We start from the raw sequence: 27,917 nt of genomic DNA on the forward strand, positions 1-27,917 counted from the left end.
TCTCGGAGGGGACCCGTGTTATCTGATCTGATCGAAGGGATGAGGGAACGGACATCCTAGGCTGAGGCCCTTCAGCAATGGAAGAGGCTCCTTGCACTGGGCGAGGCAGCTATCGACTCAATCGAGATGCGTAGCGTTCGAGTTGAGTCCCCCCGTCCCTCGCTCGGCACCCACGGCGCAGACTGCGTACGTACGTGGTGGGCCATGGGGCCGGCTCGAGTCAAAAGGCGTGCTAGGGCTGGATTGCGTGCGTCAGACCGCGGCGCGCGCTGCGATGTGGTTGAACGGCACTGCTGGGAGGGAGCACGCACAGTGGGTAGGTACCTCGTGTGCACAAACGCCATGTGCGTTGACGGTTCGTTAGCGGAGGCGGTGCCCCAGGGTTTTGGACGGTGGAGCTCGGCTGACATCATGGGACGGGCGAGTTCCTCCGCCGTGTATGTGCTCAGTGCTTTCTTTGCATGGCAAGGCGATGGTCGTTGATTGCATAATAATTATCATGGTGTCGGCAATCTTTGCTGGGTGCATCCGCATTGGGTCATCTGGTATCAAGGAGGCTTGCATCGGTGCCCCGGCGTACCATGTAAAGTAGGGAAGTAAAGTATTGCCAGAGCAGGACGGGTGTGTGCGGTGTGACTAGGCGCGCAGAGGGATGGGAAATGATGTCCTGGGACCTGAAGTGAGGTGCTAGCCGGACAAGCCAGGGCAAGGGGTCGACAGTGGGAGGCCGGGAAAGTAGGGTCGGGCAGAGGAGCAGGCAGTGCTGGAAAAGCTTCTTCGCTCGAGACTGACCGCAAAGCGCAGAGCGTCATGGCGGTCTGGCTGATCGACCTGTAGACATGGATACTAGAGTCTGGCGATGCTGCGAAGCAACCTCACTCACCGGCAGTGTGTGTACATGTACTGTAGGTAGGCAATTTAACAAACGGAGGGTTCACAAACGGAGGAGAACCGTAGCCGAAGAAATTCTTCAGTGGGGTAAATCGCTGTGGAGGAGCGGATTGCACGGTGGAGTGGCGAGGGTATCCAAGTGGGGTGATCGTGCCTGCTTCAAGTTCTCCAGGTGTCGGTTGCTGCTTCCTACTCATGCTACTGTCATGAAGCTCCACCAGCTGCACCTGCCCTGCGACGGCCCTCCCATGCCCGGCGCCGCGTTGCCAGTCCCGTGGAACTCAGAGCTCCATAGGTAGCCATCCATAGCCAAAACTCGGTTCCTCATACGTGCTGGTGCCCTCGCAGTCCCGATCATCTGGATCTCTCTTTGCCTCTGCCTCTGCCTCTGTGCTCAGTCTCCTCGCGTTTGTCTCTGTCTCTTCCTACCCTCCTCTCCCTCTCGAAAGGAAAATCGTCGACAGACAGGGTCCCGAGAACAAAGCCCCAGTCCTCCTGCTACACCAAGACAATCGGGATACTGTACAGATAGCGGCCCTGACGTGACCGCCTCTTCCCTGTCACGAGCCCACGACTAATTCCAAAAGTATTCCCTGGCCCGACAGTCTCGCGACTCGCGACTCGCGACTCCACCTGGCAACCTACATCTTTTGCCGCTCAGGCTGTCCACTTTTGGATTTCGAACGGCCTTGCGTGTCTGTTGCTTCTTGTTTTGCTCACTCTCCAAACGGCGACGGCCCATCACCATTGACGATTGTGGCCATTGGCGACCCGTCCTTGACCCGTCCCCCCGCGACCGGATCCTCACCAACAAGTCACTGTCGATCATCTACACAGCACACTCTGTCTGCGCGCCGCCTATTCTCCTTCCCCGCCCTCCTGGTGTTGGGTTGAGCGCAAACTGCCCGGAACCGAGTGTACCCACCCCGGCACGTCGCAGACGCCGACACCGTCACCGAACGTATATAGCAGCGGATCATGGGCTTCGCGCAGTGCGGTTGGCCGATATGGCAGGTTGATGATGTCTCCCTCTGCTTCCAGCAAGAGTATGTCCCTCCCCTGCCTACGCGCTGCTCTCAATGGCCCGTCATGGAAAGCAGCAAACCTGGAGAGTCAATGGCTAAACAATCACCGCCAACAGTTTTCTCAAATCCCTATTTCCATTCATCACCATAGCTGTCTCGTTTCTCATTCTCCTCTTTCCGTACGCCTGGCGCGCAGCGTCCCACATCTCTCTTCGAAAGCGCGGCTACGAACCTCTCGCCCACGCCGCCGATGACCATGCCAACACGGCCGCGAATCACACCGACCTCCCACCCGACGAGCTCGAGGACAGCGACGACAACGACGAGCCTCTGACCATGAACCGCAACGGCGGCGGCCGTCTCTCGCTCATCAAGACGACAACGCGCGGCTCCGTCATCTCGATTGTCCAGGCCGACAGCCCCCATGCCCAGAAATTGTCGGTATTCGTCGAAGAGGCTGCCATCATTGGACTTGTCGCCATCTACATCATTGCCATCGTCACTGGCGGCTACGGCGAGAAGGGAAAGCTGTCTGCCGTCGCCGGTCTCGTGGCCTGGCTCTACGTCTTTGCCATTGCCACGCTCCGTCTTACCCTCACCAGCACGCAATGGCGAGTCCCCGCGACCCTGTGGAACCACACCGCCTCCATCTACGGTTGCCAGTGGCTGTTCACCACCTTCATCTTCCGCTCCGTCTTGATCCATCCGAGCAGCCGCCTGATCCAAATCCTCGTCATTGTCGAGTTTGCCCTGACGACATTCCTCTTCGTCATGGCCATAAGCACGAGGAAGGGCAACAAGACTGTCTTGCTCGAGTGGGAGGACGGTGTTGAGCCCTCGCGCGAGCCCCTGGCCTCCCTGCTGTCGCTCGCCACCTTCTCCTGGATCGACCCCATGATCTGGCGTGGCTACAAGGAGACCATCGAGATGAAGGCCGTCTGGAACCTTGTGCCCCAGGAGAAGGCTGCCGCCGTCCTTGCCGACTACCGAACTCTCAAGAGGACCACCTCGCTGGCCATGCACCTGCTCAAGTACTTCAAGGGCGAGCTTATTTTTCAGTGCTTCCTTGCCTTCATTGGAGGTGTCTTCACATTTGCGCCGACACTGCTGCTCAAGGCTATCCTCGAGTATGTCGAAAGACCCGACGAGGCGCCGATCAACGTGCTGTGGCTTTACGTGCTTCTCCTGCCCATTCTCGACCTTGTTCGCTCCTTCGGTGATGGAATGGCCCTCTGGATCGGTCGAAAGATTTGCATTCGTATCCGCGCCATCATCGTCGGTGAAATTTATGCCAAAGCGCTGCGGCGCAAGGCCGCGGCCGGCGCGGACAAGGTCCTCGGCGAGAAGAAGGACCAAGCCGATGCTGGCAAGGAGGGCACCATGGACAAGATTAAGCGAAAGCTGCGCTTGAAGCAGAAGAAGTCGCAAGACTCAGCCTCCGATGCCGAGGCGTCCGCCGCTGGTGCGCCGAAGGAGGCCAAGACGGACGACGAACAGGCAAACCTCGGAACCATCATCAACCTCATGTCAGTCGACAGCTTCAAAATTGCTGAGATTACCGCCTACCTCCACTTCCTCTGCGCCTCCGCTCCCACCCAGCTTGTCATCTCAGTTGTTCTGCTTTGGCAGGTTATGGGCTTGAGCGCCATTCCTGGACTCGTCGTCATGGCGTTGCTGCTCCCCGTCAACTATGGCTTTGCTCGCGGCTTCACCAACACGTCCAAGCAAATCCTCAAGGCCACGGACAAGCGTATCAACGTGACGAACGAGATTCTCAACAACATTCGCATCATCAAGTATTTCGCCTGGGAGCAGCGATTTGGCAGGATCGTCGATGAGAAGCGGGCTGCGGAGCTCCAGGCCCTGCGGTCGCGCTTCGTCATCTGGTCATGCGCTGTTGCCGTTTGGAACTCGGTCCCTGTCCTCATCACGTTCTTCTCCTTCCTCATCTACACTGCTGTCGAGAAGAAGCCTCTCTACCCCTCAGTCGCCTTCACTGCCATTTCGCTCTTCATGCTCCTCCGCGTGCCCCTCGACCAGTTCGGCGACATGTTCGCGCACGTGCAAGAGACAAAGGTATCTCTCGATCGTGTTGAGGAGTTCCTGATGGAAGAGGAGACGGAGAAATATGAACAGCTCGGCGTTGACAACCTGGACGAGAATGGCAAAGAGACCATTGGGTTCAGGGATGCCACCTTCATTTGGGGTGGCAAGGATACCATTGCCAAAGATGGATCGATGGCCTTCCGTCTGCTCGACCTCAACGTGGACTTCAAGATTGGTCATCTCAACATTATTGCTGGCCCGACAGGATCTGGCAAAACTTCCATGCTCATGGCTCTTCTTGGTGAGATGACCTTGGTCGACGGCAAGGTATACTGTCCCGGTGGTCGCAGTCGAGAGGACGTCCGCCCCGATCCTGAGACTGGACTGGCCGACACGATCGCCTATGTTGCACAGTCCGCTTGGTTGGTCAATGCCAACATCAAGGAGAACATTCTTTTCTCGGCCGATCTCGACGAGGAGAGGTATAAGAATGTCATTGTGGCCTGTGCTCTGGAACGCGACCTGGAGATTCTCGACAACGGCGACGAAACCCTTGTCGGAGAGAAGGGCATCACACTTTCAGGCGGCCAGAAACAGCGCATCTCACTGGCTCGTGCCCTCTACTCGAACTCTCGCCATCTTCTGCTCGACGACTGTCTGAGCGCCGTCGACTCTCATACCGCACAGTGGATCTTCAACAATGCCATCCACGGCCCGCTCATGCTCAACCGAACATGCATTCTCGTCACTCACAACATCCAGCTCTGCGCGCCCTCTGCCAACTTCGTCGTCGTCCTGGAGAACGGAAGAGTGGCAGTCCAAGGCCCTGCCGGTGAGCTCATCGAAGCCGGAAAGCTCGGCGAGGATGTCCAGCGATCCCGCCCCGGTACTGCTTGCGCATCCCGTATCCCGTCCCGCGTCCCCTCTAGCGTCGGAGAAGACAGCGCCGAGACGGTCGTGAATCCCGGGGATGAAAACGGAAATGGTGCGCCTGCCAAAGACCCTACAAAGAAGAAGGAGCAGAAGGACGCCATGGACGAGAACAAGGCCGTCGGAGCTGTCAAGTGGCCGATCATTAAGCTCTACCTTGGCTCGATGGGTCCCTGGTGGTTCTGGATCGTCGCCGGCGTTGTGTTCAGTCTGCAACAAGTCTCAGGCGTCGCCACGAACGTTTGGGTCCGAGAGTGGGCCAATCAATATGTTGTCGAAAAAGTCGACCGCATCGACTTCTCAACCGCGTCGCACAGCTACAGCCAACAGAGCCTGTCGCCGACCTACTTTGCACACATTGCACACTATGGCTTTGTCGGCAACTCCACGACCTTCGCCATTGAGGCATCCCATGGTGTCAATGTGGCATACTATCTCACCGGTCTCGCGGTTATCGGCATTCTCGGCGCCTTGACTGCCTTTATTCGTGACATTTGGATCTTCTATGGTTCTCTCACGGCATCCAAGAAGATCCACACGTCGCTCATGGAAGCCGTGTCGAGGGCCAAGTTCAAGTTCTTCGATGTAACCCCTCTCGGCCAGCTCATGAACCGTTTCAGCAAGGATCTCGAGGCTGTCGACCAGGAAGTCGCCCCCATCGCTATCGGCGTCATTGGGTGCGCTCTGGGTATCGTGGTCACCGTTGCGCTTATTGCTTTCATCACGCCCGGTTTCCTCATTGCCGGTGTCTTCATCACCATTGCTTACTGGCTCGTCGGCTCGTTCTATCTGCGGGCCTCCCGCGATCTGAAGAGACTGGAAGCCGTCCAGCGGAGCCCTCTCTTCCAGCAGTTCAGCGAGACCCTTTCTGGCATGACTACGATCCGAGCCTATGGCGATGAGCGCCGCTTCATTCGGGAGAACCTTACCAAGATCAACACCCAGTCGCGACCTTTCATTTACATGTGGGCTTGCAACCGTTGGCTGTCGTTCCGCACCGATCTCCTCGGCGATCTCGTGTCTTTCTTTGCGGGAGTCTTTGTCATTCTCAGCCTGGGCAAGATTGATCCTGGTGCGGCTGGTATCTCGCTCAGCTATGCCATTGGCTTCACGGAGAACGTCTTGTGGCTCGTCCGACTGTACGCTCTGAACGAACAGAACATGAACTCTGTCGAGCGTATCAAGGAGTATCTCGACGTCGAACAAGAAGCGGAACCCATCATCGAGAAGAACCGACCCGCCGCCAACTGGCCCAGCCAGGGCTCCATCGAGTTCATCGGTTACACGACGGCTTACCGTAAGGAACTCGACCCCGTCTTGCGCAACCTCAGCTTCAAGATCAACCCCAAGGAAAAGGTCGGCATTGTCGGTCGTACTGGCGCCGGCAAGAGTTCGCTCGCTCTAGCCATCTTCCGTGCGCTTGAGGCGGACGCGGGTAAGATTCTTATTGACGATGTGGATATCGGCCTCATTGGCCTTCGTGATCTTCGCGAGGCCATCACCATCGTGCCCCAGGACCCGACCCTTTTCCAGGGTACCATTCGCACCAATCTTGACCCCTTCGACATGTACGCCGACGAGCAGATCTTTGAGGCTCTGCGCAAGGTGCAGCTCATCGGCCCCAGCGAGTCCTTGACTAGGCCGCAGACGCCCGCAGCCTCGTCTCTGAACCCTGGAACACCGACCATTTCCGTCTCGAGCGACGGCGCCCCTGCTCGTAGTCCCACCGCATCAATTGCACCGGCCAACAAGAACGTCTTCCTTGACCTCTCCTCTCCAGTCAGCGAGTCTGGATCCAACCTCTCGCAAGGTCAGAGGCAACTGCTCTGCCTGGCACGGGCTATCCTTAAGAACCCCACGGTGCTGGTCATGGACGAGGCGACTGCGTCCATCGACTACGCAACAGATTCCAAGATTCAAGAGACAATCCGCGAATTGACGAGTACCATTATCACCATTGCGCATCGCCTGCAGACCATTGTCGACTATGACAAGGTCCTCGTTCTCGACAAGGGTTCCGTCGTGGAGTACGGACACCCCTACGAGCTGATCCGCAAGGATAAGGGCAGCTTCCGCAGCATGTGTGAAATGAGCGGCGAGCTGGACCTCCTCATCAAGGCGGCGAAGAAGAAGTGGGACTCGGGCCGTCTCGTGGATGTCGATGAGGAGGAGCAGTGAGAAGTCTGCCATAAGAAGTGCGGAGTTACGAATATGACGTGTCTAATAGATGGGGGGGGACGCAGTGTCTTCGTTTGTACGATGAAAAAGGCCATGTATGGCTTGAACAGGTCGTTCTTATCTTGCTTGAGACTTTTCCTACGGTGGTTAGCCGTGTCCATATCATGGGTGTTCCGTATGGGGCTGGGCGGTATGATAGATAGAATCCAGGGCCAACCAAGCTCCTTCTCACGATTTTGCACCTTCGTCATGACATGTGAAAGCTTATTTGTAGACTGTCATGACTAGTTCGCTGCCTGGGACCCTGTGCCAGCAACAGTGGCGAGAGAATCCTCGCCTTTCACTAGCATGTAGGCAGGTGGCTGCCATGTGAGTGATGACGGTAACCGGCAGCTCTCGACATCTCAGGTAACGACTATTTCTTTTCTACCTCTTCCGGAACTGCCTACCCTAAGATGCTCATGTTGAATAATCCGCATCCATCCCTGAATCCCAAGCGGGCTGAAATCGGTCCATCGTCCCCCCCTCCCTGATCCCCCGAAACACGCGCTCGAAAAACTCCATGTCCAGCGAGCCGTCCCCCCTACAGGTATGACGGGCTGCAGAGCCCCCGTGACGCGACCCCGCGGCATCCCCCTGCCGGGCACGAAACTGTGGCCCAGCCCCTCCTCCCTGGCCACGTCGTTCGTGACGAGCGGGATCGGCTCCAGGATCACGGGGCCGGCGTCGGCGAGCGCGGCGAGGACGGGGCGGAGGTGGCGCTCGCAGAAGAGGAGGATGCGGTGGGTTAGGCGGTCGAGGGTCTGGCGGCCGAGGGCCCGGACGGATGGGTTGAGGTCGAGGTCGCGGTAGCAGAGGGGCGCGAGCTGGTGGAGGTAGTAGGACTGTAGATCGGGCTGGGTGGGGGGCGTCTGGTGGAAGAGGCTCTGGGCTGGGATGCGGTGGGGGAGGATGGCGAGGTGGATGTCGATGGGGCGGGGGTGGGCGGTGTAGCGGATGTGGAAGTCGAGCTCGAGCTTGTAGGGGAGGTCGGAGACGGGGGCTGGGCTGGCTGTTGGGGGGAGTTGGGGGGAGGTGCTTGGTGGCAGTGAAGTTGCGAACTTGATGGAGAGAATCTCGATGGGGGGAGGACGGGGGGGAGAGATGGTTTGGAGGGTTGGTGGGCGTGGCGAGGGCTGTGCTTGGCGCTCCTCCTGAGGTGAGAGGATTTGGTTGTAGTTGTATTCGTTGTGTGCCATGTTGAAGTTGGGTACTGGTGTTTCGCTGGATGGTATGATCGAGGGCCTGTTGCTGAAGGTTAGGGATTTCATTGACCATCGTGTTAGGGGGTTGACACAGGGAGTAGAGATTTATGAGCTCGTGAAGGCTCGGCGGTCGCTGTGAATAGGCACAGGTGAGCGATTCACGGAAGTGCGATTGCCATGCTAAGAGGGGACCTGAAAGTTGCAGTGTTTGTTCACCGAATTATACCATCAGAGGCGCGATTCACACACTATTATATGGTTCTGTAGTTATCCAAAGGGGCGAGGTCAGAGGCTGCGCCGGTGAAGAGGCCATGACAGTCACCATTATGCCTAGTATACAGAATATCACCAAAGAACCTCCACATCCCCTATGACTGGAGCTTTCGGCTAACTTCACCATGAACTGCTCGTTGGAGATCAACGAGAACGAGCCAAGGTGGTCCAACTGTCACATCGAGGAGTACCGGACATATGCCCCTTTTCAAGACGGTCGGCCTCAGATTCGCCACAGAAACCATCACGTCGGTCATCATCATGTTTTGCTAACCCAATAAAGCCCATGTTTCAAGTCCTCAGCTCTCAAAATAGTGGCGACTCAACCTCATCCACAATCTGCACCTTGATGCTCCCGTTCCTCACATCAGACGACAGCGTCAAAGCCTCCTCCGCCTTTTCAAGCGGAAACGTATGCGAGATGAGTTTGTCCAACTTCAATATCCCACCGCTCAGGCACTGAATGCCCGGCGCCCACGTATCCCTGTACCGGTTGATAAAGTCGAGCTTGATCTGTCGACCACCTCCCGTCAGTACAGAGCCAACAAGACAGCCAGCAAGCCAGGTCGGCATCTCACCTCAGACAGCGAAATGTGCATAAAAGGCAGATTGTTCATCACCTCCCTCCCCACCCCGATAACCATGACCGTGCCGCCCCTCCGCACCGCAAACGCCGCGGCGCAGACGCTGCTCTCGACCCCGGTGCACTCGAGCACCGTCCTCGGCGCGACGTACTCCCCAGCCGTCTCGGTGCCGAACAGCGCCCGGATCGCCTTTCCGTTGCCCTCTGCGCCCAGGCTCGGGTCGACGCGGTAGGTGAGGCACCCGGGCACGAGCTCCTTGGCGAAGGCGAGGCGCAGGGGCTCAATATCGGTGATGACGAGCGGGTGGGCGCCCGAGGCGCGGGCGGCGGCGAGCGCGATGAGGCCGATGGGGCCGGCGCCGCAGATGACGGCGCCGGTGCCCAGCTCGAGGCCGGCGGTGCGGATGCCGTGCAGGACGACGGAGAGGGGTTCAAGGAGGGCGCCTTGGGCGTAGGATATGTTGTCGGGGAGCCTGGCAGGTTAGCTTTGAGTTTTTGACAGCTGATCTAATCATCAGGATGCAGACAGAGGATGCCGCAGTGGCTTCGGGACGATGGACGTACTTGTAGAGCCACTTGGCGGGATGCGTCTTGTAGCGCTGCAGCGTGCCGTGGTAAGGATAGACGCCGGCGAACTGCACGTCCTCGCAGAGGTTGTACCGGCCTTCCAGACAGAGGAAACAGTCGCCGCACGGAACGCCGGGCTCGATTGCGACCCGGTCGCCGGGGACAAAGTTGGTGATGCCTTCTCCTACACGGATGACGACGCCGGCGGCCTCGTGGCCGAGAATGCAGTCGCCTTCGACCACCAGGGTGCCGATGCGGCCGGATTTCCAGAAGTGAATATCGGAGCTGCCTCGTCAGGGAAATGTCCCGAGATGGAAGAGAAGAGCGGAGAACTTTGGGGGTTGAAACTCACCCACACACGCCCGTTGCCTTGATCTGAAGCAGAACCTCCCCCTTCTTCGGCGCGAGGACCAGCGCCTCGACAGTCTTGATCCGGTGGTCGGCTGTGACCTGGAGTGAAGGGTTAGGTAGCGGCGCCTGGAGGACCTCGGCGTCGTTGACAGCAGGGATCTCCTTGACGGTGGTACTAGTGAAGCCTTTGCTGCTGTTCTTCACGGGGAGACAGCACGCGACCTTGGGTTCGAGCACCGCGGGTGCCATTTTGATGGTCGATCGACTGTGTATTTATGTTCTTCAAACGCCAACGGCCCTGATTCGTGCTGGAAAGTCAGCGGCTTCTCGTCGTCAATTCCGTTTCCCTGCGCTGGCCGTCAATCTGCTGCGGTCGCGAGACAGGTCTGATCTATTCAGTGGTCGTCTCAATATGTCAAAGGTCACTCAATCAAATGATGGCTCGCAAAAGTATGTATCGTACGACAGAGAAAAGTAGACTCAGAGCCTCATCATGGCCCAAGTACGACGAGGGGTCTAGGTCCCATATGAGAGGCGACCAGTGTTTAGATTGCCCTCCTTGGACGAGGCAACGTGGGAGTGCTTCCCATTGCCTAACACGGAAAGGAGGGGCGGTTCCAGATGCCATGGGACCCGGACGGCGGTTGCGGGAGTCCCCGTTTCTCGAATTGGGAATCTCGGAGGAACCGGCCAGTCAAATGTTTGGTTTCTCTCGGATGGTCGCCATGTTCTCGATGGCTTGTCTTTGATCGGTTACTTTCCCACAGAGCGTAGCTGAGTAAATACGTCCTACAGCCACGCCGTTTTCATACCCAAACCTGAGAAATTTATATCATGACGAGCATTAGGAGGGTAAAGAAGCTGAGGATGAACGTGTTTCATTTGCTCTGATTTTCACTATTGTCTCTTTTGTCTATGTATCTACACTCCAACCATCCCTGAATCAATTCCCATTTCCCCCTAAGCAAAAATGCGCAGTGGGTGATCCGGCAGGTAGAATCCCGGGTCGTTGAACCTCAACCCCCGATCCAGATCCGAGATGCTCTCCAGCTCTTCCGCCGTCAGGTCGAACCCGTTGACCTCCAAGTTCTGCCTCAGCCTGTCTTGGCTGTTCGACTTGGGAATGACGGCGACGCCCCTCTGCGTCGCCCACCGCAGGAGCACCTGCGCCGGCGTGACGCCGTGCTTGCCCGCGAAAGCCGTGATTGTCTCGACCTCGAAGAGACCCTGCGCGCCGCGGGCGCGCTTGTTGAACGCAGGCGGCAGCTCCATGAAGGACTGGGGGCCGAAGGACGAGTAGGCCGTCACGGCAATCTTGTTCTCCTGCGCGAGCTGGACGAGCTCGGGCTGGACGAGGTAGGGGTGGTGCTCGATCTGCAGAGAGGACAGCGGGTGGCGGTTGTAGGTGAAGATGTCGTAGAGGGACTGGGCCTGGAAGTTGCTGACGCCGATCGACTTGGCGACACCCTCGTCGACGAGCGACTCGAGGCTCTCCCACGTCTCGCGGATGGGGACCTTGTCAGTTTCGACAGAGGAGCGCTCGGCATCGGTCCACCAGGCCTAGGGCATGTCAGAGCTTGTCAATCCCATATCAACACGAAAGGCTGCGTACCGGGTAGGGCAGCTTCGAGGGCTCGATGTACTTCAGGGCGCAGGGGAAGTGGATGAGAAAGAGGTCAATGTAGCCGAGACCCCAGGCCTCGTTCTGCTTCTTCGCCATATCGATGGCGTGCTCCTTGCGGTGATAGTTGTTCCAGAGTTTGGTCGTGATGAAAATGTCCTCGCGCTTGACGAGTCCCTCCTTGATCGCGCGCTGGATCCCCTCGCCGGCCTCCTTCTCGTTCTGATAGTCGTACGCTCCGTCGAATACCCTGTAGCCGACCTTGATGGCCTACAAAGGAGGCGTCAATATGCTTCTCTGTCGAGCGAAGGCACATGTTGGTCGAAACGTACATTGTAGACAGTGTCGGCGCAAGTCTCGCGGGGCACCTTCCACAGGCCGAAGCCCACCAGGGGCATCTCGTGGCCCGACGCCAGGGTAATCGTTGACTTGCCCATGCTGAGATTTTGTGGGAGATCAGTGATGTGGCTGTACTGTGAAGAGGAGTTCGTGTTGCAAATGACGACCGATCAAGGCCGCGGTCCTCGTCCAGATATTTTCTTCCTTTTCAACTCTGTGTAAGATTCCACATCCACGATGCGGGACAGCCGATACATTTCATCATGGTGTCCCAAAGAGGCATGCTAGCCACTGGCTTCCATTTTGGGATATTCTAACCGCTGGGAGAGGGCCCGCTTGACGTCTCGACAGGGATCTTGTTGCTTGACCTTTGTCTCTTGACTCGCCAACACCGAGGCCGATGCGGGGAAATCGCCGTTGTCTTCATTTTCTCCGTCGTTTCGCCGCTCGTCGCCTACGGAAATGACACGAAAGGCGCTGTGTTCAGATGTGAGCCTGTGGGAAAGCCATAAGCCTTCTCAGCTCAGGTAATCTTGAAGATGACAGGAGACCTTAGAGGGGGAACACGTCCACCTCACAGCCCGAGGCTCGCCTGCAGAGACCCTTGGTAGATCACTGAACCCAGGATCAGCTCCCCAGACGGCGTGCCCTGTTCTCCCCCACCCAGCCACATAGCCCTCCACTTGTTGCCCCCGACTCACCCATGGTCTCTCTCCGTCATTCGTCCCAATCCGACCAAAATATCCCTCCCACCCTCTCGCCAGACACTGGGCCTGCGAGAGCACAAGCATGGCGACCGACGACGCTCCGTCCAGAAGTCGCCACAAGAGGACGAGGACCGGGTGTATGAAATGTCGGACCCGGCGCCGCAAATGTGAGTCGGCCCACCATCCGGACGTGCCAGTCCTTGGCGCCTTGACTGTGCTTGTGGGGTGCCATGCCCGTTCGGACCGCGAGAGGCCTGCTCTGGAGTCGCGAAATTGACATACTGTGATCAGGCGACGAGGAGAAGCCAAAATGTCGGCGCTGCATTGAGGGCGGCTTTGACTGCCAGTACGGCCCGAGATTAACGTTCTTGCACAAGAATGCTCTGACAGTGTCGCCAACGCCCAAATCGAACGAGACGCAGTATTCTCGTCTTCAGGTGCGTACCGGTCCTTGCCATGACTGATTGTTGCTGATTGTTCGAAGTTTGTTGATCCTGGGTCCTCAGTCTCAACCTCGAAAGAGTTAGATGGAGGTGATGGCAACAATGACATGACGACGTCGCCGACAGCTTCAGGAGCCACGCTGGAGCGACTGATCGAGTCGACGCCAAAAAATCCAGAAATACACGAGCTTGTGGCAGCTGAAACTCCCAGAGAGCAAGTGCCCTTCGTCAATGATCACTTCACGCCGGGACCCTGGCCGCAGGATGGAGATCCCATCCAGAGCTCGCCACAGCATTCTATGGTCGTCATGACCGACAGGATGCAGGCGTCTCCCAAAGACGCCGACTACCAAACTGCCCTGACTGTGCTCCTTTCTCTCGGCAACGATGAACCACCTCAGATTCTTCATTCCCCAAGCCATGAACGAGTGGCGGCTTTACACCCACCACTCGTGTCCTCACCCAGCAGCGCAGGTGCGTCGGCAACCGGGACCATCTCGCAGGAGACGATTCTGCAGCTGCTCCGACAATACCGATACCAAGTTGCTCCTTGGCTAGACATCTGCGACATGAGCCAGTGCTTTGGCCTCGTCGTGCCACGGTTGGCGATGGAATCTGGAAGCGCACTGCACTCGCTGCTTGCGCTGTCGTCCCAGTCGTTACAAGCCGGACGGTTAACACAAACGAATGATCATTCTCTCCATATCACAGCCGACACTGGCTTCATGCAGAATCAGGTCTTTGAGTCCGTCAACGATAGTGAGCTCATCCATCTAGCACTCGCCAGTACAACGCAGTTCCTCAGAGATGCGCCTGGCTCGTGGCATAGCACAACATGCCTTCTCGCTGATGGCGCTCACTCGAAAGAGCTGGCGCAAACCCCTTCGAAACTGCGCTTGTCGGTGCTTGGGCTATTGTTGAGACTGGGTCAGTTCGCTTTCGTTTGTCCCACAGAGAGTCTCCAGCTGATGATGCTCCCAACAAGACCTTGGCAAAGCCCTCGTCAATGGCACGAGTGTGTTGATTCCGGATCAGCTCGACTATCCAGCAACCCCCCCAGAGTGGCAAACATCGGCTATTGCCGACACTGTGTTTCAGTCCGCGAGCGAATCTCTTTTGTTGTGCGCCCAAGCTGTCAACTTTGGCGCTTGTAGCTTTCCAGCGCCAGCGACCACCACTGGCAGCGCACCGCGGTCGCCAGTACAGCGGTGGACCATGCTCAGCGACGCTCTGAGCGCTTGGTACACCAATCGTCCTCGCGAATTCCATCCCATGATCGAGACGGAGGTCGACGACAGCCTGTTCCCCGTGTTGCTTTTCACAAATGGTGCCGCGGTTTTCGCGAACCAGTTGTACCACACAGCCATGCTTCTCATGTTGCAGCACCGGCCTCGTACCCTGTCCGTCGGCGCCGCGCGAAAGGACCCCACCATGTCGCCGCTATGGCATGCCCAGCGTGTCTGCGGCATAGCGATGAACAACGACCGACGGGATAGCTGGGATCTGTGTCTGGTGGCTGCACTCTACCGAGCTGCTCAGCGCATGACGTATGAGCCGCAACAACTGGCCGTGCTCGGCTGTTTCGAGAAGATCAAGACCATGACAGGGTGGGATGTCAGCTTCTTCGTCAACAAGGCTCGAGAAGATTGGGGTATGGCCACTGGATGAAGGGAGCGGGCAGAAATTGTTACGTTCAGAGTCAGACCATGAGGTTGGTCATGCGCGAACTTTTCCCGCGGACTTTATAACCCCATGCCGACTCCAGGTCGTCAATTCGCCAGCATGTGCCCCATCCCGTCATGGCCTCGATGCTCCGAATCAGCTGGACGAGAAGGGCATGCTCAGACTTGTGGCTCAGAAGACGCCCTGCCACCCATAAAGGCTGAATTGCATTGTTCAAGCAGCCCTGATGCGGGTTCGCGAGGGAGATGCCACAGATGTGCTTGGCATGCCATACAGCCGAGCCACTGATGCCAAGCTTCAGATTCAAGGGGCGTGGCGTGGAGCCGAGAAGGAGGACACAGGCGGTGTGGTAGAGCTGGTTGGAGGATATGGCGGCCCAGTGTAGGAAGAGGATCTGGGGAAAAGGCGTGCTTTGGATGGTCTGGGCAGGGAGCATTTCAGGCGGCCTACTCAGATTCCATGACTGAAGGTCGTCCCACAGACGGAGCCAGCGGTCGGTCAGGTCGTCAGGGTTGACGCTGGTGTCGTCGCCAAGCTCGTAAAATCGTGTGCGGTCTGCGACAAGCTCGCATACTTTGGCGCAGAGGTAGACGGCATGGTTGGCGTACATGTCCGGCGAAGTGGACTGGCGAAACAGGTCAACAGCTTCCGAGTGTGTAGCACCACTAGGAAGCCATTTTGGCGGCTGCAGAAGAGTGCTCTCAGTTCCATCTGAGATGAGGGCACCACAGAGATCTAGCGATGCGCTGTTAGGATGTGCATTTCAGAAGAGACACGGAAGAGGTCTTTGCCGTCCTACTTACCCATCCTTGCATAACACCAAAAAACAGCCTGCAACAGCCCCCCCGTGAAGCCGTGTACGTTGAACGAGTCGAACAAGGCAGCACAGCCTTCGAGGTGCTTCCTCCAGTCTTGAGCACTCGCCGACATCATCTCCATGCAGCAGAGAATTGTGCAAATGGGGATGATCTTTTGATCACGAACCTGCAATAGAGGTGTGAGCAACCGGATGGCTTCTTGGTAGAGTTCGAGACTGTCGAAAGAAGACTGTCTGCCTTCCTTGCGCTCCAGTTGGCGAGCCGAGAGGGCGAGGACGGCGTAGAGAAGGGCGGGTGAGGACTGAGCAAGCACTGGGACCTGGATGCCGAAGGCCCGGTCGCTGTCGAACATGTCGAGCCACGGAGCGACCTCAGCAACGTAGTTCTTCAGGAACTCTAAACGTCGAGGCGAGGCCAGGGTTTGAGCGGCCTGGCGGCGGTTCGCAGCGTCGTCTGAGGGGTTCGGAAAAGAGGGCACCAGCGGAAGGGCCTCGGGAAGGGTGGTGCCAGGCTCGGGGGTGCCTTCACGGGTGGGAGCGGCAGTCTGGGCCGTGTTGAAGATGAGGCAGCGAAGCTCCTCTTGGTACTCGAGGTAGCCTGGTTCGGACACAAAGTGATCCAGTCGCCAGGTTTCGGCTGGCGATGTCGACGAGGCCTCAGAAAGATGCGGCACGGGGTCATGGAGAGAAGTCCAAGGCGTCGTGGGCGTCAGTGCCTGGGGGGCAAACTGGACGTGGGTGTGCTGGGCAGTGCTTGAAGACACTTGTTGCGACTCTTCAGCTGCTGTGTTTCTCTCCGGGGACAACATGGCCGATGCCAGAGTGTCGTTGGTGCTCTTGGTACTCTTGGTGCTGTAGCCTGATGATGTGCGATCAGGATGCAGTTGGGAGGATGCGGCGGAGAAGATGGAAGGAGTCAAGCAGGGATCGGTAGGTGCACGCAAAGCCCCATCGAGGCAGGTGAAGAAGGACGCGGCTGACCATTTTAGGGGGTGTCAGGGGCTCCACAGAGGCCATTGGCGCTATAGGCATCAGGGTTAGCGCTCTTGCGTGGAGGCCCCCTGCTAGGAAAAGAGAACTGCCAGCTGGAAGCCTAGAACCACCAAAGTTGCACTTGAACCAAGATGCCGAGGAACTTTGAGACAGCGTGCATGGCAAACATGAATTACTCAACCTAAATAGCCATCCTAATTACAATCCATCACATGGCTTTCCTTCCACTGCCACAGGTTCAGAGAAGAAGACATCCTCCAGCGCGTCCCATCTGCGGTAGCGAACACCATATCGAATCGCCCAGCGTCCTCCATCCGCGTATCTGAGCAGCATATCGTCCAGCAAAGAGGAACCTCTTGTCGAGTTGTGTGTGAAAGAGCGCGCACCTATATCGATGTCCATTCGCACGCTCGCAGACCACTCTTTGGTAGAGCCTGCAGCGTCTCTCGACTCGCCTAGGAGAACAAGATCAACGTCATCCCACTTTCTCGATTCGCCTTCGTACGCCCAGGTGATTTTCATAGACCGATCATTGCTGCTGAGGTCAAGCTTTGTGTCGGAGGTTGGGTGCGTGACTTTGCCCTGTGACTTGGCGTGGGCAGCCAGAGGACCGAGGGCGAGAAGGATGGTTACAACGGCGGTGAAGAGCATGGCTTTTAGAGTTGCAGACAAGATTATCCGTTGTGATGGTTGTGTGTTTGCTGTTCACTAAGTCGACGAGCTGTGTTGATGGGTTGCCGTGATCTCGAGGTGTGCTCGAGATGCTGTCTGACCAACGAGTTACACGACCGTGAGTTACACGACCGTGACGAAAGGCTGTCTCTGGATGGAAACGAGTAAAAGAAAATGTTCTGTGCCATCTGTCGTATGGAATGGAAACTCTTTTTCGTAAAACTGCTGCCTGTTGTCGAAACCCTCCGGGAGGGGCCTGCTGTATGGTCAAGGCGTGTCGGTGGCATGTCATTGCCAAAAGGAGTGCGGAGTCCAGTTTGGCTAATGCGTCCTCGCAATATCTGCGGCAGTCGTCTCATACGCTTGTCTCGAGTCGCGTCAGGTATTGCAGTATAGCCTGAGGCTGGAAAGGGTTTCCAGTGACACGCAATCAAGTTGGAATGAAGAAGGAACATGCTTCAATGCGTGACGAAAAGGTTGGGGCAGGCTTGCTTCGGCAGTTCGCCATATCATGCTTAAAGTTATGTCCGGAGCGTGGCATTAATTGAAGAGGCACTTCCCTGGATAAGGTGGGGATATCAGCAAGAGTTTTCAATTGCTTGTGCAAGTGGCCCTGCAAGTGACTCGAAATTGGGAACAAGTGAATGTAAATCTTCTTCCACAGCCTTAAATACTTGTAGGACCTAAGCTTGTAGTTGACTAGGTACTCATACATCCCTTACGACTAAATGAAAGTAGCTCAGCTGTGAGTTTGCTATCCAATCAAGTCATGACCCATATCCTACTCCTCGCACTCTTGAACCTCTCCATCTCTACCCCCAGTGTCAGCGTCAAGGCTTAATGTCAGAAACAGATATCCACTCAAATGCACTAAGTGTGAGCTGTTTTGTTGCTCGCGACCTCGGCATACACATCGGCCCACGTCATTCCTGAATAGGGCACCCCTTCCACCGGGCATACCGTCCCAGGCTCCGGCAGAACACCATCAGTCCAGTAAGCAGAAATCGCCTTGAGCGAGCACGAAGAGGGCAGGACATGCGAACCGTGCTACATAGCCCCAGTCAGCCTCAAGATACTACAATGGACCAAATACGGACAAGGAAGCATGTCCAGGATCACTTACACCATAGCCGCGAATCTTCAAGAGACCGCTCCCGTCGAACGTCGAACTCACGTTCTTCGCCGACACGAGCGGCGTGTGTCCGTCCCAGGTATTGCCGACGAACAAGACCGGGTTCTTCGTCTTGACGTGAAAGTCGGAATCGAGTCTTTCGGCGGCGCCGACCTGCCACTGCGCGCAAGCGGCATTGAGAGCTACGACCAGATCTCCGTAGACACGGCTCGTGTTGGTCAGCCTGTCTATCGCAGGCTTGAACTCTTCGAGACTGGCAGCTCGTGCCACCCTGTCGCCGCAGCGGATCTGGAAGATGGCCTCGTCGCCTTCGGATTTGGTGGTCAGCCACCCGTTTTCCGTCATGGTCTGCACGGCCAGTGTGTCGTTGGATCGCGTCATGAGGAGATCGAGGAAAGCTGTATAAGTCGGCCAGGTTGATGCGTCGTAGAGGCTGAGGGCAGTGATGAACTTGAGGGTCGAGTAGTCGACTGTGGCGGGTCCCAGAACGAGAGGGTCGTATTTGATCGTCTCGAGAAAATCCCAGAACTTCTTTTCGAGCTCGGCACCAGAGATGTTGTACTTGGACAGGGCACAGTTCTCGGGGAAGTCGAGGCAGGTGGAGAAGATGGCCGAAAAGACGTCGTCCGTGTCTGTCCATTCTTCGAAATCACTGGAACTTGGTCAGCAAGGTCCCATACGTTATGAGTGCTGGGGTTGCTGGTCAACAACAGAATAGAAAACGTACCCAAGGGCATAGTAGTACTCGTGAGGGTTCTGCACGCCATCAAACACCATTTTATCAATCCTCTCCGGGAACATGGCTGAGACCGTCGCAGCAACGATGGTGCCATAAGACAGACCTTTTCATTCGTCTGTTAGCATCGTCATGTAGCCTTGCGGGCATAAACTCACCCCAGAAGCGCAGCATGCCATCTTCGCCCAGCGCATCGACGACGCTGATCAAATCTCGTGCGTAAAAAGGGGAATTGACCAGGCTTGAGTTCTTGGCCTGCGTCTCAAGACAAGCGTTGGAGTACACCGTGCCCGCAGCCCAGAGCTGTCCTTCAGCTACATCCGACGCGGTGCTTGTGACCCCGGAATTGAAGGTGTGCTGCGCTTTAGCCAATGGGTTGGTGAAGCAGGAAAAGACTGTGCTGCCGGTGGCTCTGGAAGTTTTCCATTAGCAACAATTCAGACAAGCATATGTCTCCGTAGTAAAGTGACATGGATGCATACCTGGGGTCGAATGCGACGAGGTCATACTGGCCGCCAGTGAAGCTGTAGAAGTGTCAGTCGATTGGCGATGCTCTAAGTGCCCATACGGCTCCTTAATGACTGACTTCATATATATCGAAGCTGCTTGAGCCAGGGTTCGCCGGCCTGGGATCCCAGGTCCTCCAAAATTGAGCTGGATGCTGCCCTTCGAGGGCTGAATGACGGCTGGCACTCTGGCGAGTTCTAACGAAAGCTTTTCGGTCAAGTTTGGAAACCTGTAGTCGAGGGGTACCTGCAAAGTTCCACATTGCACAGGTAGGCCGCTAAGTGCTTCGGTGATATTCGTGATGTCCTCACCGCAGTCACCCCATTGTATTTTGGAGTTACAAGTCGGGCTCGCTTTAGCCGCAGAGAGTAGAGTGAGTGAGACGAAAGCTCTTAACTTTTTGTGAGAGAGAACCATGGTTTTCCGATGTTTGGTTGTTTCTTTGAGAATGCGGGCCCGACTTTGAGATACAGATCACAACTGCGATGGCGCAGGAGCGGTCATGATTCAACTTATTATATATGGAGGCCGCATCCGCAAAACACCAAGGCTGCCTCGCAGGGCTCACCTCTTGGTTTCACCAAGACATATGACGCCACTACACAAGGTAAAACCAAGAGCAGCCAGGTTTGAGTGTTGGGGCTCCTTTGGGATTTCAATACGCGTAAAATCTAAGCCTTGGGGATCGACCAGGTACATCTTCTCCGCAATTTGATGAGGCTCAGTGGTTCCACGATAGTGGCTTGGAAACTCCATACGCGGACCTGACTGTCTCAAAGTCACGTGTCGGGACCATGTTGCTCCCTTGTCAGCTACTCATCGTTCGTGCGTTAGGCAGCCTGGCCTGTAATCGGCACGGATCGGAGCTTGAGGCCGAATGACGTTGGCGGCCCAGGCGCAGCAAAGGAATAATTGGACTGACTGCTACTTGAATCTGCGTTTGCGGTCAGTGAAGGGCGTCACTTATACGAGTACGCTGTTCGGCCTGTCTGTGAGATCCAGAGCAGTTAGAAACCCCGCGATCCGGCGGGACAAATGAGCCAACTATCAGATAGATGGCCGGCCATAGCCGCCATACAGTCATCTGCTACCACTTCTCTCAGCTTGCTGGCCATGGAAGGTTTCGTGGCATCCTTATCATTGTCCGCCGGCGCTCATCTCCTCTGCAAGCTGACAGACCTGACAGACCGTTCGTATCTTGATAAATGGATACGCACAATGGCTCCCCTTTGGTGCCGAAATATGGCCTCAGTACACAAGATCATCACCGCCTTCCCGAACAGCTCCGGCAAGGATGTTTCCAGGAGCCGAACCACTACTTTGGCAACGATGAACAAATCCAATAAAAGTATCGCACAAGCATTTGGATGCACCCCTCGTTTTATGCTTCTATTCAGTTCGTTATCTTTATTTTCTGCCACTTTGCTGTCCATCTGAAGAAGTACTGAGGCCTAATTCGGGCACGCAAAGAATAGAAAACGCCGACAGACCAAGCGCACCGCCCAAGGCACAGATGGGTGGCGGCCCGCCACGGCGCTACTAGATAAATGATTATCAGGACACATCCCCGTCGCCGCCGTTGTCAACCGAACGTGCCCAGAAATAGCCTGATTAGAATGTGTCAGTAGTCAGGCGCAAAATGAGGTTGTGCGGCGCATGTGTTAGCGAAGGTGCATAAAAGTAATGCAACATTGTCTATTTGCGCTCTCACCGGCATGGCGTTGCATGTCCAGACCGCTCGATGCATTTGCTGGGAGGGAATAAAACAACGCAGCAGCCCTCGCGCAATATGACCATGTTTTGCTGCCTCACCCCCGCCGTCTTGCCTTCGGCATCCGTTCTTCCATGCAAAAGTTGACGCCGAAAAACAAGAGGAAAAGCGATCAAAGCACGAGACGTTCCAGTGCAGACACCAAAGTGACCAAACATGTTGCTACAGCACGTGGGGTTGGAACATTGTTTGTCGATTCTTCTGCAGAACGCGTCTTCGAGCCATTGGCAGTGCTACCCTTGTGCCCATCCCGGTTTTCTTCAGTGCTTCGATGAAGGGGTTTTATGTCGGTTGTGATGCTGGGTTGCGTCCCAGACCGTTCATGCCTTGAGCACGCCCCTCGCATCACGCCGGAGACCTCGAATGGGGCTATCGCTTCCTGCAACCACGGGGCATGCGACGGCGGGCGAGTGAGGCGAAAAGAAATATTGAATGGCCTGCATCCCGCTTCCTCACACTCACCTGAAGCCGTGGCCGTTCTGTTCCGTGAGCTGCAGGCCACGGCCCATGGGCGCCAGATGGACTAGAGAATTGACCATGCGCGCGACAGGCAGTCATCAATGGTGGCGGCTGGCCTCAGCGAGGTACGGCTTATCGGCAACCAATAAGTGTTGTGAGGGCTGAGAATGTGGTGGTGACTTGACGCACGTTACGCTATCTAGACACGTGAGAGGGTGCTGTGCTATGTAGAACTCGTGTTAAAGTTGGCACAGAAGCCTTGATGCGAGCAGAAGGGGGCAACGGGTGCAGGGGTTGAGGGCAAAGGGGGGATGGCTACTGTAGGGCTCAAGACACATGGGGGTCAACCACCCTCCCCCCCGGCCCCCTCGGGATGGTATACCCTTCTGTTCCGCCACGCTGGAGATGCGCAGAAGGGCGAAGCCAGTTTGTTGAGAGGCTGGGCGAGTTGTCAGTTGGTGGGTGACACTGCAGACCTGAGATGCGCATCCCGTCTTGGCAAGGAGCAATATTTCCCATTTTTGAACCCCTGGGCCAGCGTTTCGCAGCCCGTGTCTGGGCAGCTGAAGATATGTCGAAGCCGCGCGACAGCAATCGGAATACGGGCTGGGCCGTTGGAACCTATCAGCCGCCTATTGGGTTGCTTCCCGTCTTCTAGTCCTGGATCTGACCCTGGTCCTTACCCTGGTCCCACAAGCCTTTTCCAACCGCATCGCATTTACATGTGCGTTCGCAGCACATCGTGTCTGCAGGATTACATTTCTGAATCTTTCTTCTCGTCGTTCTGCCAAGGAACCGTTTCTCCCTGATGCTCAGCTGGCCAGAGGACGGGACGAGCTAGAAGTGAGCCACCCACCTCGATACCTTACCTGACTGGCACCCGCCTAAGGTAGTTTTGTTCACGGTACCTTGGGCACCTTACCCAGACAGAAATGGCAAGGCGAGGTTGTGCAGGGAAAACAACTCACCTAGCGCGTCAGTATTGTTCCTGTCGATCCCATCTATCTCCTATCTGTATCATGGATCCCTACTGCCCCTTCGCCAGTGGCTGCGGATATGAGAGACGACAGAATCATTTCGAAACAGGGTACCAAGGTACTTTGCCTGACCTTAGCTAGACCGTCAGCCATCCGGCGTTGATTGTATGATGGGCACGTTTGTTCAGTCTCCCTTGGCAGTCTAGTCTCGACGATGTCGACACCATTCCTTTGTCCAGAGGTCGCCTGTTCATAGCAACCAACAAAGAGGGAACTCGCCAAGAAATATTTCCTTTCACCAAGCTTTCTAGACCATCGGCAGGATGCATGTCTCCGCGATCAAACCAGCCCTCAGGAGATTGCGGATGAGACCGATGAACAGTTGCTTTGCCTAGGTAGGTGGCCGATACTGCCGACCAACATGGCCTGTTCGGACGTACATACACATAATACCACCCCAGCCCTCCGGTACATGCACCATACCCTGTCACCTTCCGCGTCGATCCGGCCTGGCCTCGCCCGTTTCCCGTAAACATCACCACACTCCGTGGCCGCAGCAGCACCGCAAGGCATCCTATTGCTTTGACACACCCATGCGCGCGACCAGTCGGAGGCTTCATGCCAAGGTCGACTCTTCCCAATACAACCTGTCAGCCATCCAGGCCCTGCATCTTGTACCGTCTTTGCCAGGCCGGCCATAGCACCCTTTCACACCCCTGTGGCGGCAGCCTCCCCTCGCTGAACGACATGACCTAGCCTGACCGCAGATAACACAACTTTGGCTTTCTTTGACGCAAACGCATCCGCCAGGCACATCACCGCCGGGCTGACCTACCCCCAGCCCCGGCTCCCAAGCTCTGGTCCAATGGATTCTGCTCCCATTGAGTCCCATTGATCATGCCTGGTGGCGCCGCCAGCACATCAACAGCTACCCTCTTTCGGAACTCGCTTCACCTTCTTCTGCCGCAGATACTCGATTCAGCATGGGTGACCCCCTACTCAGGTTGCCATCTTGGGTTCAGCCTGGCTGCACTGGCTGGCTGGATGAGACGGACGTCAAGGCAACGGAGACGCCCGAGAGGCCGCTACCCCCTCATATCACTCGATAGCTCCATGCCGATGCAGTCGGCATCGAGCCTGACCGGTCGACGGGCTGGAGGCTGAACCCCCAACGATTTCATATTGGAATCTAGACTCGTGACGCCTGACCACACGAGCTTGTTGCTCTTGCTGCAGCCGTCTTGCTGCAGGATATCTGTGACCTGGTGTCCCTCTTCTCCGTCTGGGCTCCCCCCTCCTTGTCCTCTCTCTCTTTTGTTTTCCCTTGTCGCCTCCTGCAAGCCCGTCTGTCGCTCCTAGCTCCGCCTGACTGGTCCAGAAAGTTGCTCATCTCCTTCTGGCGCACCTCCACTGTCTTGCAGCCCCCCCCCCCCCCCCCCCCTCGCCCACACACCCCCTGCGCAGATCACCCACCATGAAGGCTTTCAAGAGCTACTTTGCACCAGCAAAGCAGAAGGACACTGCTCTCCAGAATGTCAAGGGGGAGAAGTCTGAGAAGAAGAAAACCAAGCATGGACAAGCCCACTCAGACTCATCGTCGGTCGGTGATAGGAGGACCTCGTCGCTGGCGCCCTCAGGTCTCGGCCCACAGCATTCGACCAACACCCTGAGCCGGTACAGCAACTGCGGCGATCTCAGGGCCGACGTCACAGTCCACAGCCTCTGGCAGGACCAGCTGAGGAGGTTGTACGCGACCAGCCTCAGTCCCTGGGAGGGCGCGATTCTCAAGAAGGGCCGCAATGATTTCGTCTGCGCCCCAGCAGACATTCGCAATGTTCGAAATGGCTTGTTTGACCTGGTCTGCCAGCTCAACGTCAGCGTAAGTACCCTCACCGCTCATGACCGGAGGTTTTCGATTGACAGTGCAGTGTGCGATTACCATGAACACGCCGGTCATCCAGTCCATTATTCGTGGAGTCGTCAGCTCTGGCAGCCTGCCGTACATTCCCCTCATGGACGGTCTGCGCCTGCAGGTGCTCGCCAAGCTTTCAGACCTACCTCGCTGCCACAAGCATCAGTTTGCGGCGTTCGTGCTGGAGCCGCCCCTGCTGGTGGTTTGGGATGACGAGGCCGACCGCATTTTGGAGCGCGCAGAGGGCTTGGAAAAGAACCTCATTCGGTACATCTGGCAGGACGGCGGTGACGAGGAGAGTGGCGACGACGAGAAGGCCAGTCCTGCCGAGGTGACTGTCGATGAGATCACACCCTCCAGTCTCGAGGAGGGTAAGACCGAAGACAGGCCAGTTCGACTGACGAGCCCCGTCATCGTCGGGATGACCTTGGGACTCTCGGTGGTCTGTCTCGGTCTCGGATGGAGGTCACTCGCGCTACAAACCATGGTCGACGGAGACTTTAAGCGCTTGGCATTGGTCGCCGTCTCCCCCTTGACCATGTTCATCAGTCTGGTACGTGTGTCCCAATCGGCACCAGGAATGATGGGCTTTCTGACTCTTCTCAGTTCTTCTTCCTCATCATCATCTGCGACATCTTCCAAATCATCGGGCCTATTTCGTCCCTCACCTCCAACTCGAAGAACTATTCTGGACAGCCCCCGCGCCGCCTGAACCGCGAGCACCAGGACCTCCCCCACATCACGATCCAGATGCCCGTGTACAAGGAGAGCCTCGCCCCCGTCATTCGCCCGACTGTCATTTCCCTCAAGGCGGCCATCTCGACCTACGAGCTTCAGGGCGGAACGGCCAACATCTTCGTCAACGACGACGGCATGCAGCTCCTCCCTGCTGACGAGGCACTCGGCCGCAAGGAGTTCTACGAGGAGCACAACATTGGCTGGGTCAGCCGGCCAGCCCACAACCCCAAGCCCGAAGACGAGTCGGTCAAGCCGTTCCTCCGCCGGGGTCGCTTCAAGAAGGCCTCGAACATGAACTACTGCCTCATGGTGAGCAACCGTATCGAGGAGAAGCTGAAGGGCATCACGAGGGGCGACTCGTGGAGCCAGGAGTCGGAGGATCGCGTCTACACGCAGGCCCTGGCGCAGGTCTTGCAGGAAGACGAGGGTCGCACGTGGGCCGAAGGCAATGTGCGTGTCGGCGACTACGTGCTGCTCATTGACTCGGATACGCGTGTGCCCAGGGATTGCCTGCTCGACGCTGTCAGTGAGATGGACGCGTCGCCTGAGATTGCCATTCTGCAGTACTCTTCCGGTGTCATGAACGTGACCGAGTCGTTCTTTGAGCGAGCGTGAGCCTCTTCCACTCCTGCGAGAAGCTGAATGGAGCTAACATGTCATACAGCGTCACCTGGTTCACGCAGCTCATTTACACGAGTATCAAGTTTGCTGTTGCCAATGGAGATATCCCCCCCTTCGTGGGCCACAACGCAGTTCTTCGATGGTCGGCCATCCAGGATGCTGGTTCTTACACCGACGAGGATGGCTACGAGAAGTTCTGGTCCGAGTCGCACGTCTCGGAGGACTTTGACATGGCACTCCGCCTGCAGACCGCCGGCTACTCCCTCCGATTTGGCACATACCCTGGCGATGGCTTCAAAGAGGGTGTCTCCCTGACAGTGTACGACGAGTTGGCCCGGTGGGAGAAGTATGCTTTCGGTGTCAACGAGCTCCTCTTCCATCCCTTCCGTCTGTGGTTCGTGCGTGGACCTTTCACCCCCCTCTTCAGGAGGTTCCTCATGTCCAACATTGCCTTCTACCGCAAGATCACCATCATGGGCTACATCGGCACGTACTACGCCATTGGAGCCTCGTGGATCCTGACGCTCATGAACTATTTTCTGACCGGCTGGCTGTTTGGCTTCTACGACAAGTACTACCTCGACTCCTTCGCCATCTACTTCTCGATCATCATCGTGTTCCCTCTCGCCGGAAACATCGCCCTGGCCGTCCTGCGGTACCGTCTCGGCGAACAGTCCTTCCTGCCAGCGCGTACGTGTCTCCCCCCCCCCCATCAAGCTTTCGCAACGCAGATCATTGACTAACAAATCGCCAGTGTGGAACAACTTCAAATGGATCCCGCTCTTCTCCATCTTCCTCGGCGGCATCTCGCTGCACGTCTCGAAGGCCCTGCTCTGCCACTTCTTCGAGATCAACATCCAGTGGGGCGCGACCTCGAAGGAGGTCGAGCACTGCAACTTCCTCGAGGAGATCCCCAAGATCATCAAGAGCTTCTGGGGCACGTTCCTGTTCTGCTTCCTCATGACGGGCCTGCTCGTCGCGGGCTACTTCTTCTTCCCGCGCGAGTGGCAGATTAAGACGTTCGCGTCCATCTATCCGCTGGCGTCGGTGACCGTTTGCCACTTTGCGCTGCCGGTGCTGCTGAACCCGGCGCTGATGAAGTTTACCTGGTGAGGGGTGGGGGTGGATTAGCATTGAGAATATGCTGGTTGGTAGACGGAATACACGGATAGACGGCACATGACCTTTGGGGGCACCTTTGGCGTACTTGGGTTTCGGCGTCCTGGTTTCAGGTCGCGAACGGGAGTTTTGCTTCTTACCATTCTTTAATGAGTAATACCCTAGGTAGTCGGGTGCTAGACTTGATACATCACTTATATACATGACAGAAACGCTCATTTTGCAGTAGTGTACAGCATCTGCCCTGGTGCCTGGTGCTTGGCACTCGGATTTCTTGATTTATGATTCTTCATCTTGGTCCTTCACCTCCTCTTTGACCTTTTCTTTCGTCTCTTCTTTCGCGTCACCGTCCCAATCTTTGTCTTGGTGCGGCCCGTCCCCATCTTCGTCTTGGGGCAACGCAGGCGAGGCGCCAGCGACACCCTTGGCCTTGTCGCGGAACGCCTTTCTCAGGGCACACTTGCCGAGGTTCTTGCCGCCAGCCTTGCACTCGTCGCACACCTTGCCGTGCTTGACCAGCAGGATGTGCAGGGCGTACTTGTCCTCGTCGGGAATGCACACGTCGAAAGTGGGCGTACGTCT

The 27,917-nt window shown here is 56.7% G+C and overlaps 10 protein-coding genes across 10 annotated transcripts in view; 3 read left to right on the forward strand and 7 right to left on the reverse strand.

The window, feature by feature from the left end:
* Positions 1-1,912: 1,912 nt before the first annotated feature.
* On the forward strand, positions 1,913-7,070 carry VDAG_05084 (ATP-dependent bile acid permease; the record flags this gene model as incomplete). Its single annotated transcript, XM_009654820.1, has 2 exons — positions 1,913-1,937; positions 2,068-7,070. 2 exons carry the CDS (start codon positions 1,913-1,915, stop codon positions 7,068-7,070), a joined length of 5,028 nt encoding a protein of 1,675 aa, XP_009653115.1.
* A 117-nt stretch (positions 7,071-7,187) lies between these two features.
* On the reverse strand, positions 7,188-8,308 carry VDAG_05085 (uncharacterized protein; the record flags this gene model as incomplete). The annotated part of the gene is made up of 2 exons (XM_009654821.1): positions 7,188-7,208; positions 7,658-8,308. 2 exons carry the CDS (start codon positions 8,306-8,308, stop codon positions 7,188-7,190), a joined length of 672 nt encoding a protein of 223 aa, XP_009653116.1.
* Positions 8,309-8,893: 585 nt separating this feature from the next.
* On the reverse strand, positions 8,894-10,337 carry VDAG_05086 (sorbitol dehydrogenase; the record flags this gene model as incomplete). The annotated part of the gene is made up of 4 exons (XM_009654822.1): positions 8,894-9,100; positions 9,166-9,643; positions 9,735-10,022; positions 10,090-10,337. 4 exons carry the CDS (start codon positions 10,335-10,337, stop codon positions 8,894-8,896), a joined length of 1,221 nt encoding a protein of 406 aa, XP_009653117.1.
* A 711-nt stretch (positions 10,338-11,048) lies between these two features.
* On the reverse strand, positions 11,049-12,146 carry VDAG_05087 (NADPH-dependent D-xylose reductase II,III; the record flags this gene model as incomplete). Its single annotated transcript, XM_009654823.1, has 3 exons — positions 11,049-11,648; positions 11,701-11,979; positions 12,042-12,146. The coding sequence occupies 3 exons, from the start codon at positions 12,144-12,146 to the stop codon at positions 11,049-11,051; spliced, it is 984 nt and encodes a 327-aa protein (XP_009653118.1).
* A 691-nt stretch (positions 12,147-12,837) lies between these two features.
* Positions 12,838-14,866, forward strand: VDAG_05088 (C6 zinc finger domain-containing protein; the record flags this gene model as incomplete). Its single annotated transcript, XM_009654824.1, has 4 exons — positions 12,838-12,922; positions 13,047-13,192; positions 13,240-14,125; positions 14,184-14,866. 4 exons carry the CDS (start codon positions 12,838-12,840, stop codon positions 14,864-14,866), a joined length of 1,800 nt encoding a protein of 599 aa, XP_009653119.1.
* A 31-nt stretch (positions 14,867-14,897) lies between these two features.
* Positions 14,898-16,507, reverse strand: VDAG_05089 (C6 zinc finger domain-containing protein; the record flags this gene model as incomplete). The annotated part of the gene is made up of 2 exons (XM_009654825.1): positions 14,898-15,616; positions 15,685-16,507. 2 exons carry the CDS (start codon positions 16,505-16,507, stop codon positions 14,898-14,900), a joined length of 1,542 nt encoding a protein of 513 aa, XP_009653120.1.
* Positions 16,508-16,889: 382 nt separating this feature from the next.
* On the reverse strand, positions 16,890-17,342 carry VDAG_05090 (uncharacterized protein; the record flags this gene model as incomplete). The annotated part of the gene is made up of 1 exon (XM_009654826.1): positions 16,890-17,342. One exon carries the CDS (start codon positions 17,340-17,342, stop codon positions 16,890-16,892), a length of 453 nt encoding a protein of 150 aa, XP_009653121.1.
* An 891-nt stretch (positions 17,343-18,233) lies between these two features.
* On the reverse strand, positions 18,234-20,437 carry VDAG_05091 (uncharacterized protein; the record flags this gene model as incomplete). Its single annotated transcript, XM_009654827.1, has 6 exons — positions 18,234-18,410; positions 18,487-19,147; positions 19,223-19,337; positions 19,390-19,643; positions 19,714-19,755; positions 20,307-20,437. 6 exons carry the CDS (start codon positions 20,435-20,437, stop codon positions 18,234-18,236), a joined length of 1,380 nt encoding a protein of 459 aa, XP_009653122.1.
* Positions 20,438-24,419: 3,982 nt separating this feature from the next.
* On the forward strand, positions 24,420-27,329 carry VDAG_05092 (uncharacterized protein; the record flags this gene model as incomplete). Its single annotated transcript, XM_009654828.1, has 5 exons — positions 24,420-24,944; positions 24,979-25,410; positions 25,464-26,206; positions 26,260-26,906; positions 26,971-27,329. The coding sequence occupies 5 exons, from the start codon at positions 24,420-24,422 to the stop codon at positions 27,327-27,329; spliced, it is 2,706 nt and encodes a 901-aa protein (XP_009653123.1).
* A 285-nt stretch (positions 27,330-27,614) lies between these two features.
* Positions 27,615-27,917, reverse strand: part of VDAG_05093 (base excision DNA repair protein) — a gene marked incomplete at both ends in the record, with an annotated part of 1,301 nt that continues 998 nt past the window's right edge. The window contains one exon of the mRNA XM_009654829.1: positions 27,615-27,878. Within this exon, the coding sequence (XP_009653124.1) occupies positions 27,615-27,878 (264 nt within the window). The remainder of the gene's footprint in view (positions 27,879-27,917) is intronic.

Source organism: Verticillium dahliae, genomic scaffold (assembly GCF_000150675.1).
Source record: "Verticillium dahliae VdLs.17 supercont1.9 genomic scaffold, whole genome shotgun sequence".
NCBI classification, from domain to species: Eukaryota; Fungi; Ascomycota; class Sordariomycetes; order Glomerellales; family Plectosphaerellaceae; genus Verticillium; species Verticillium dahliae.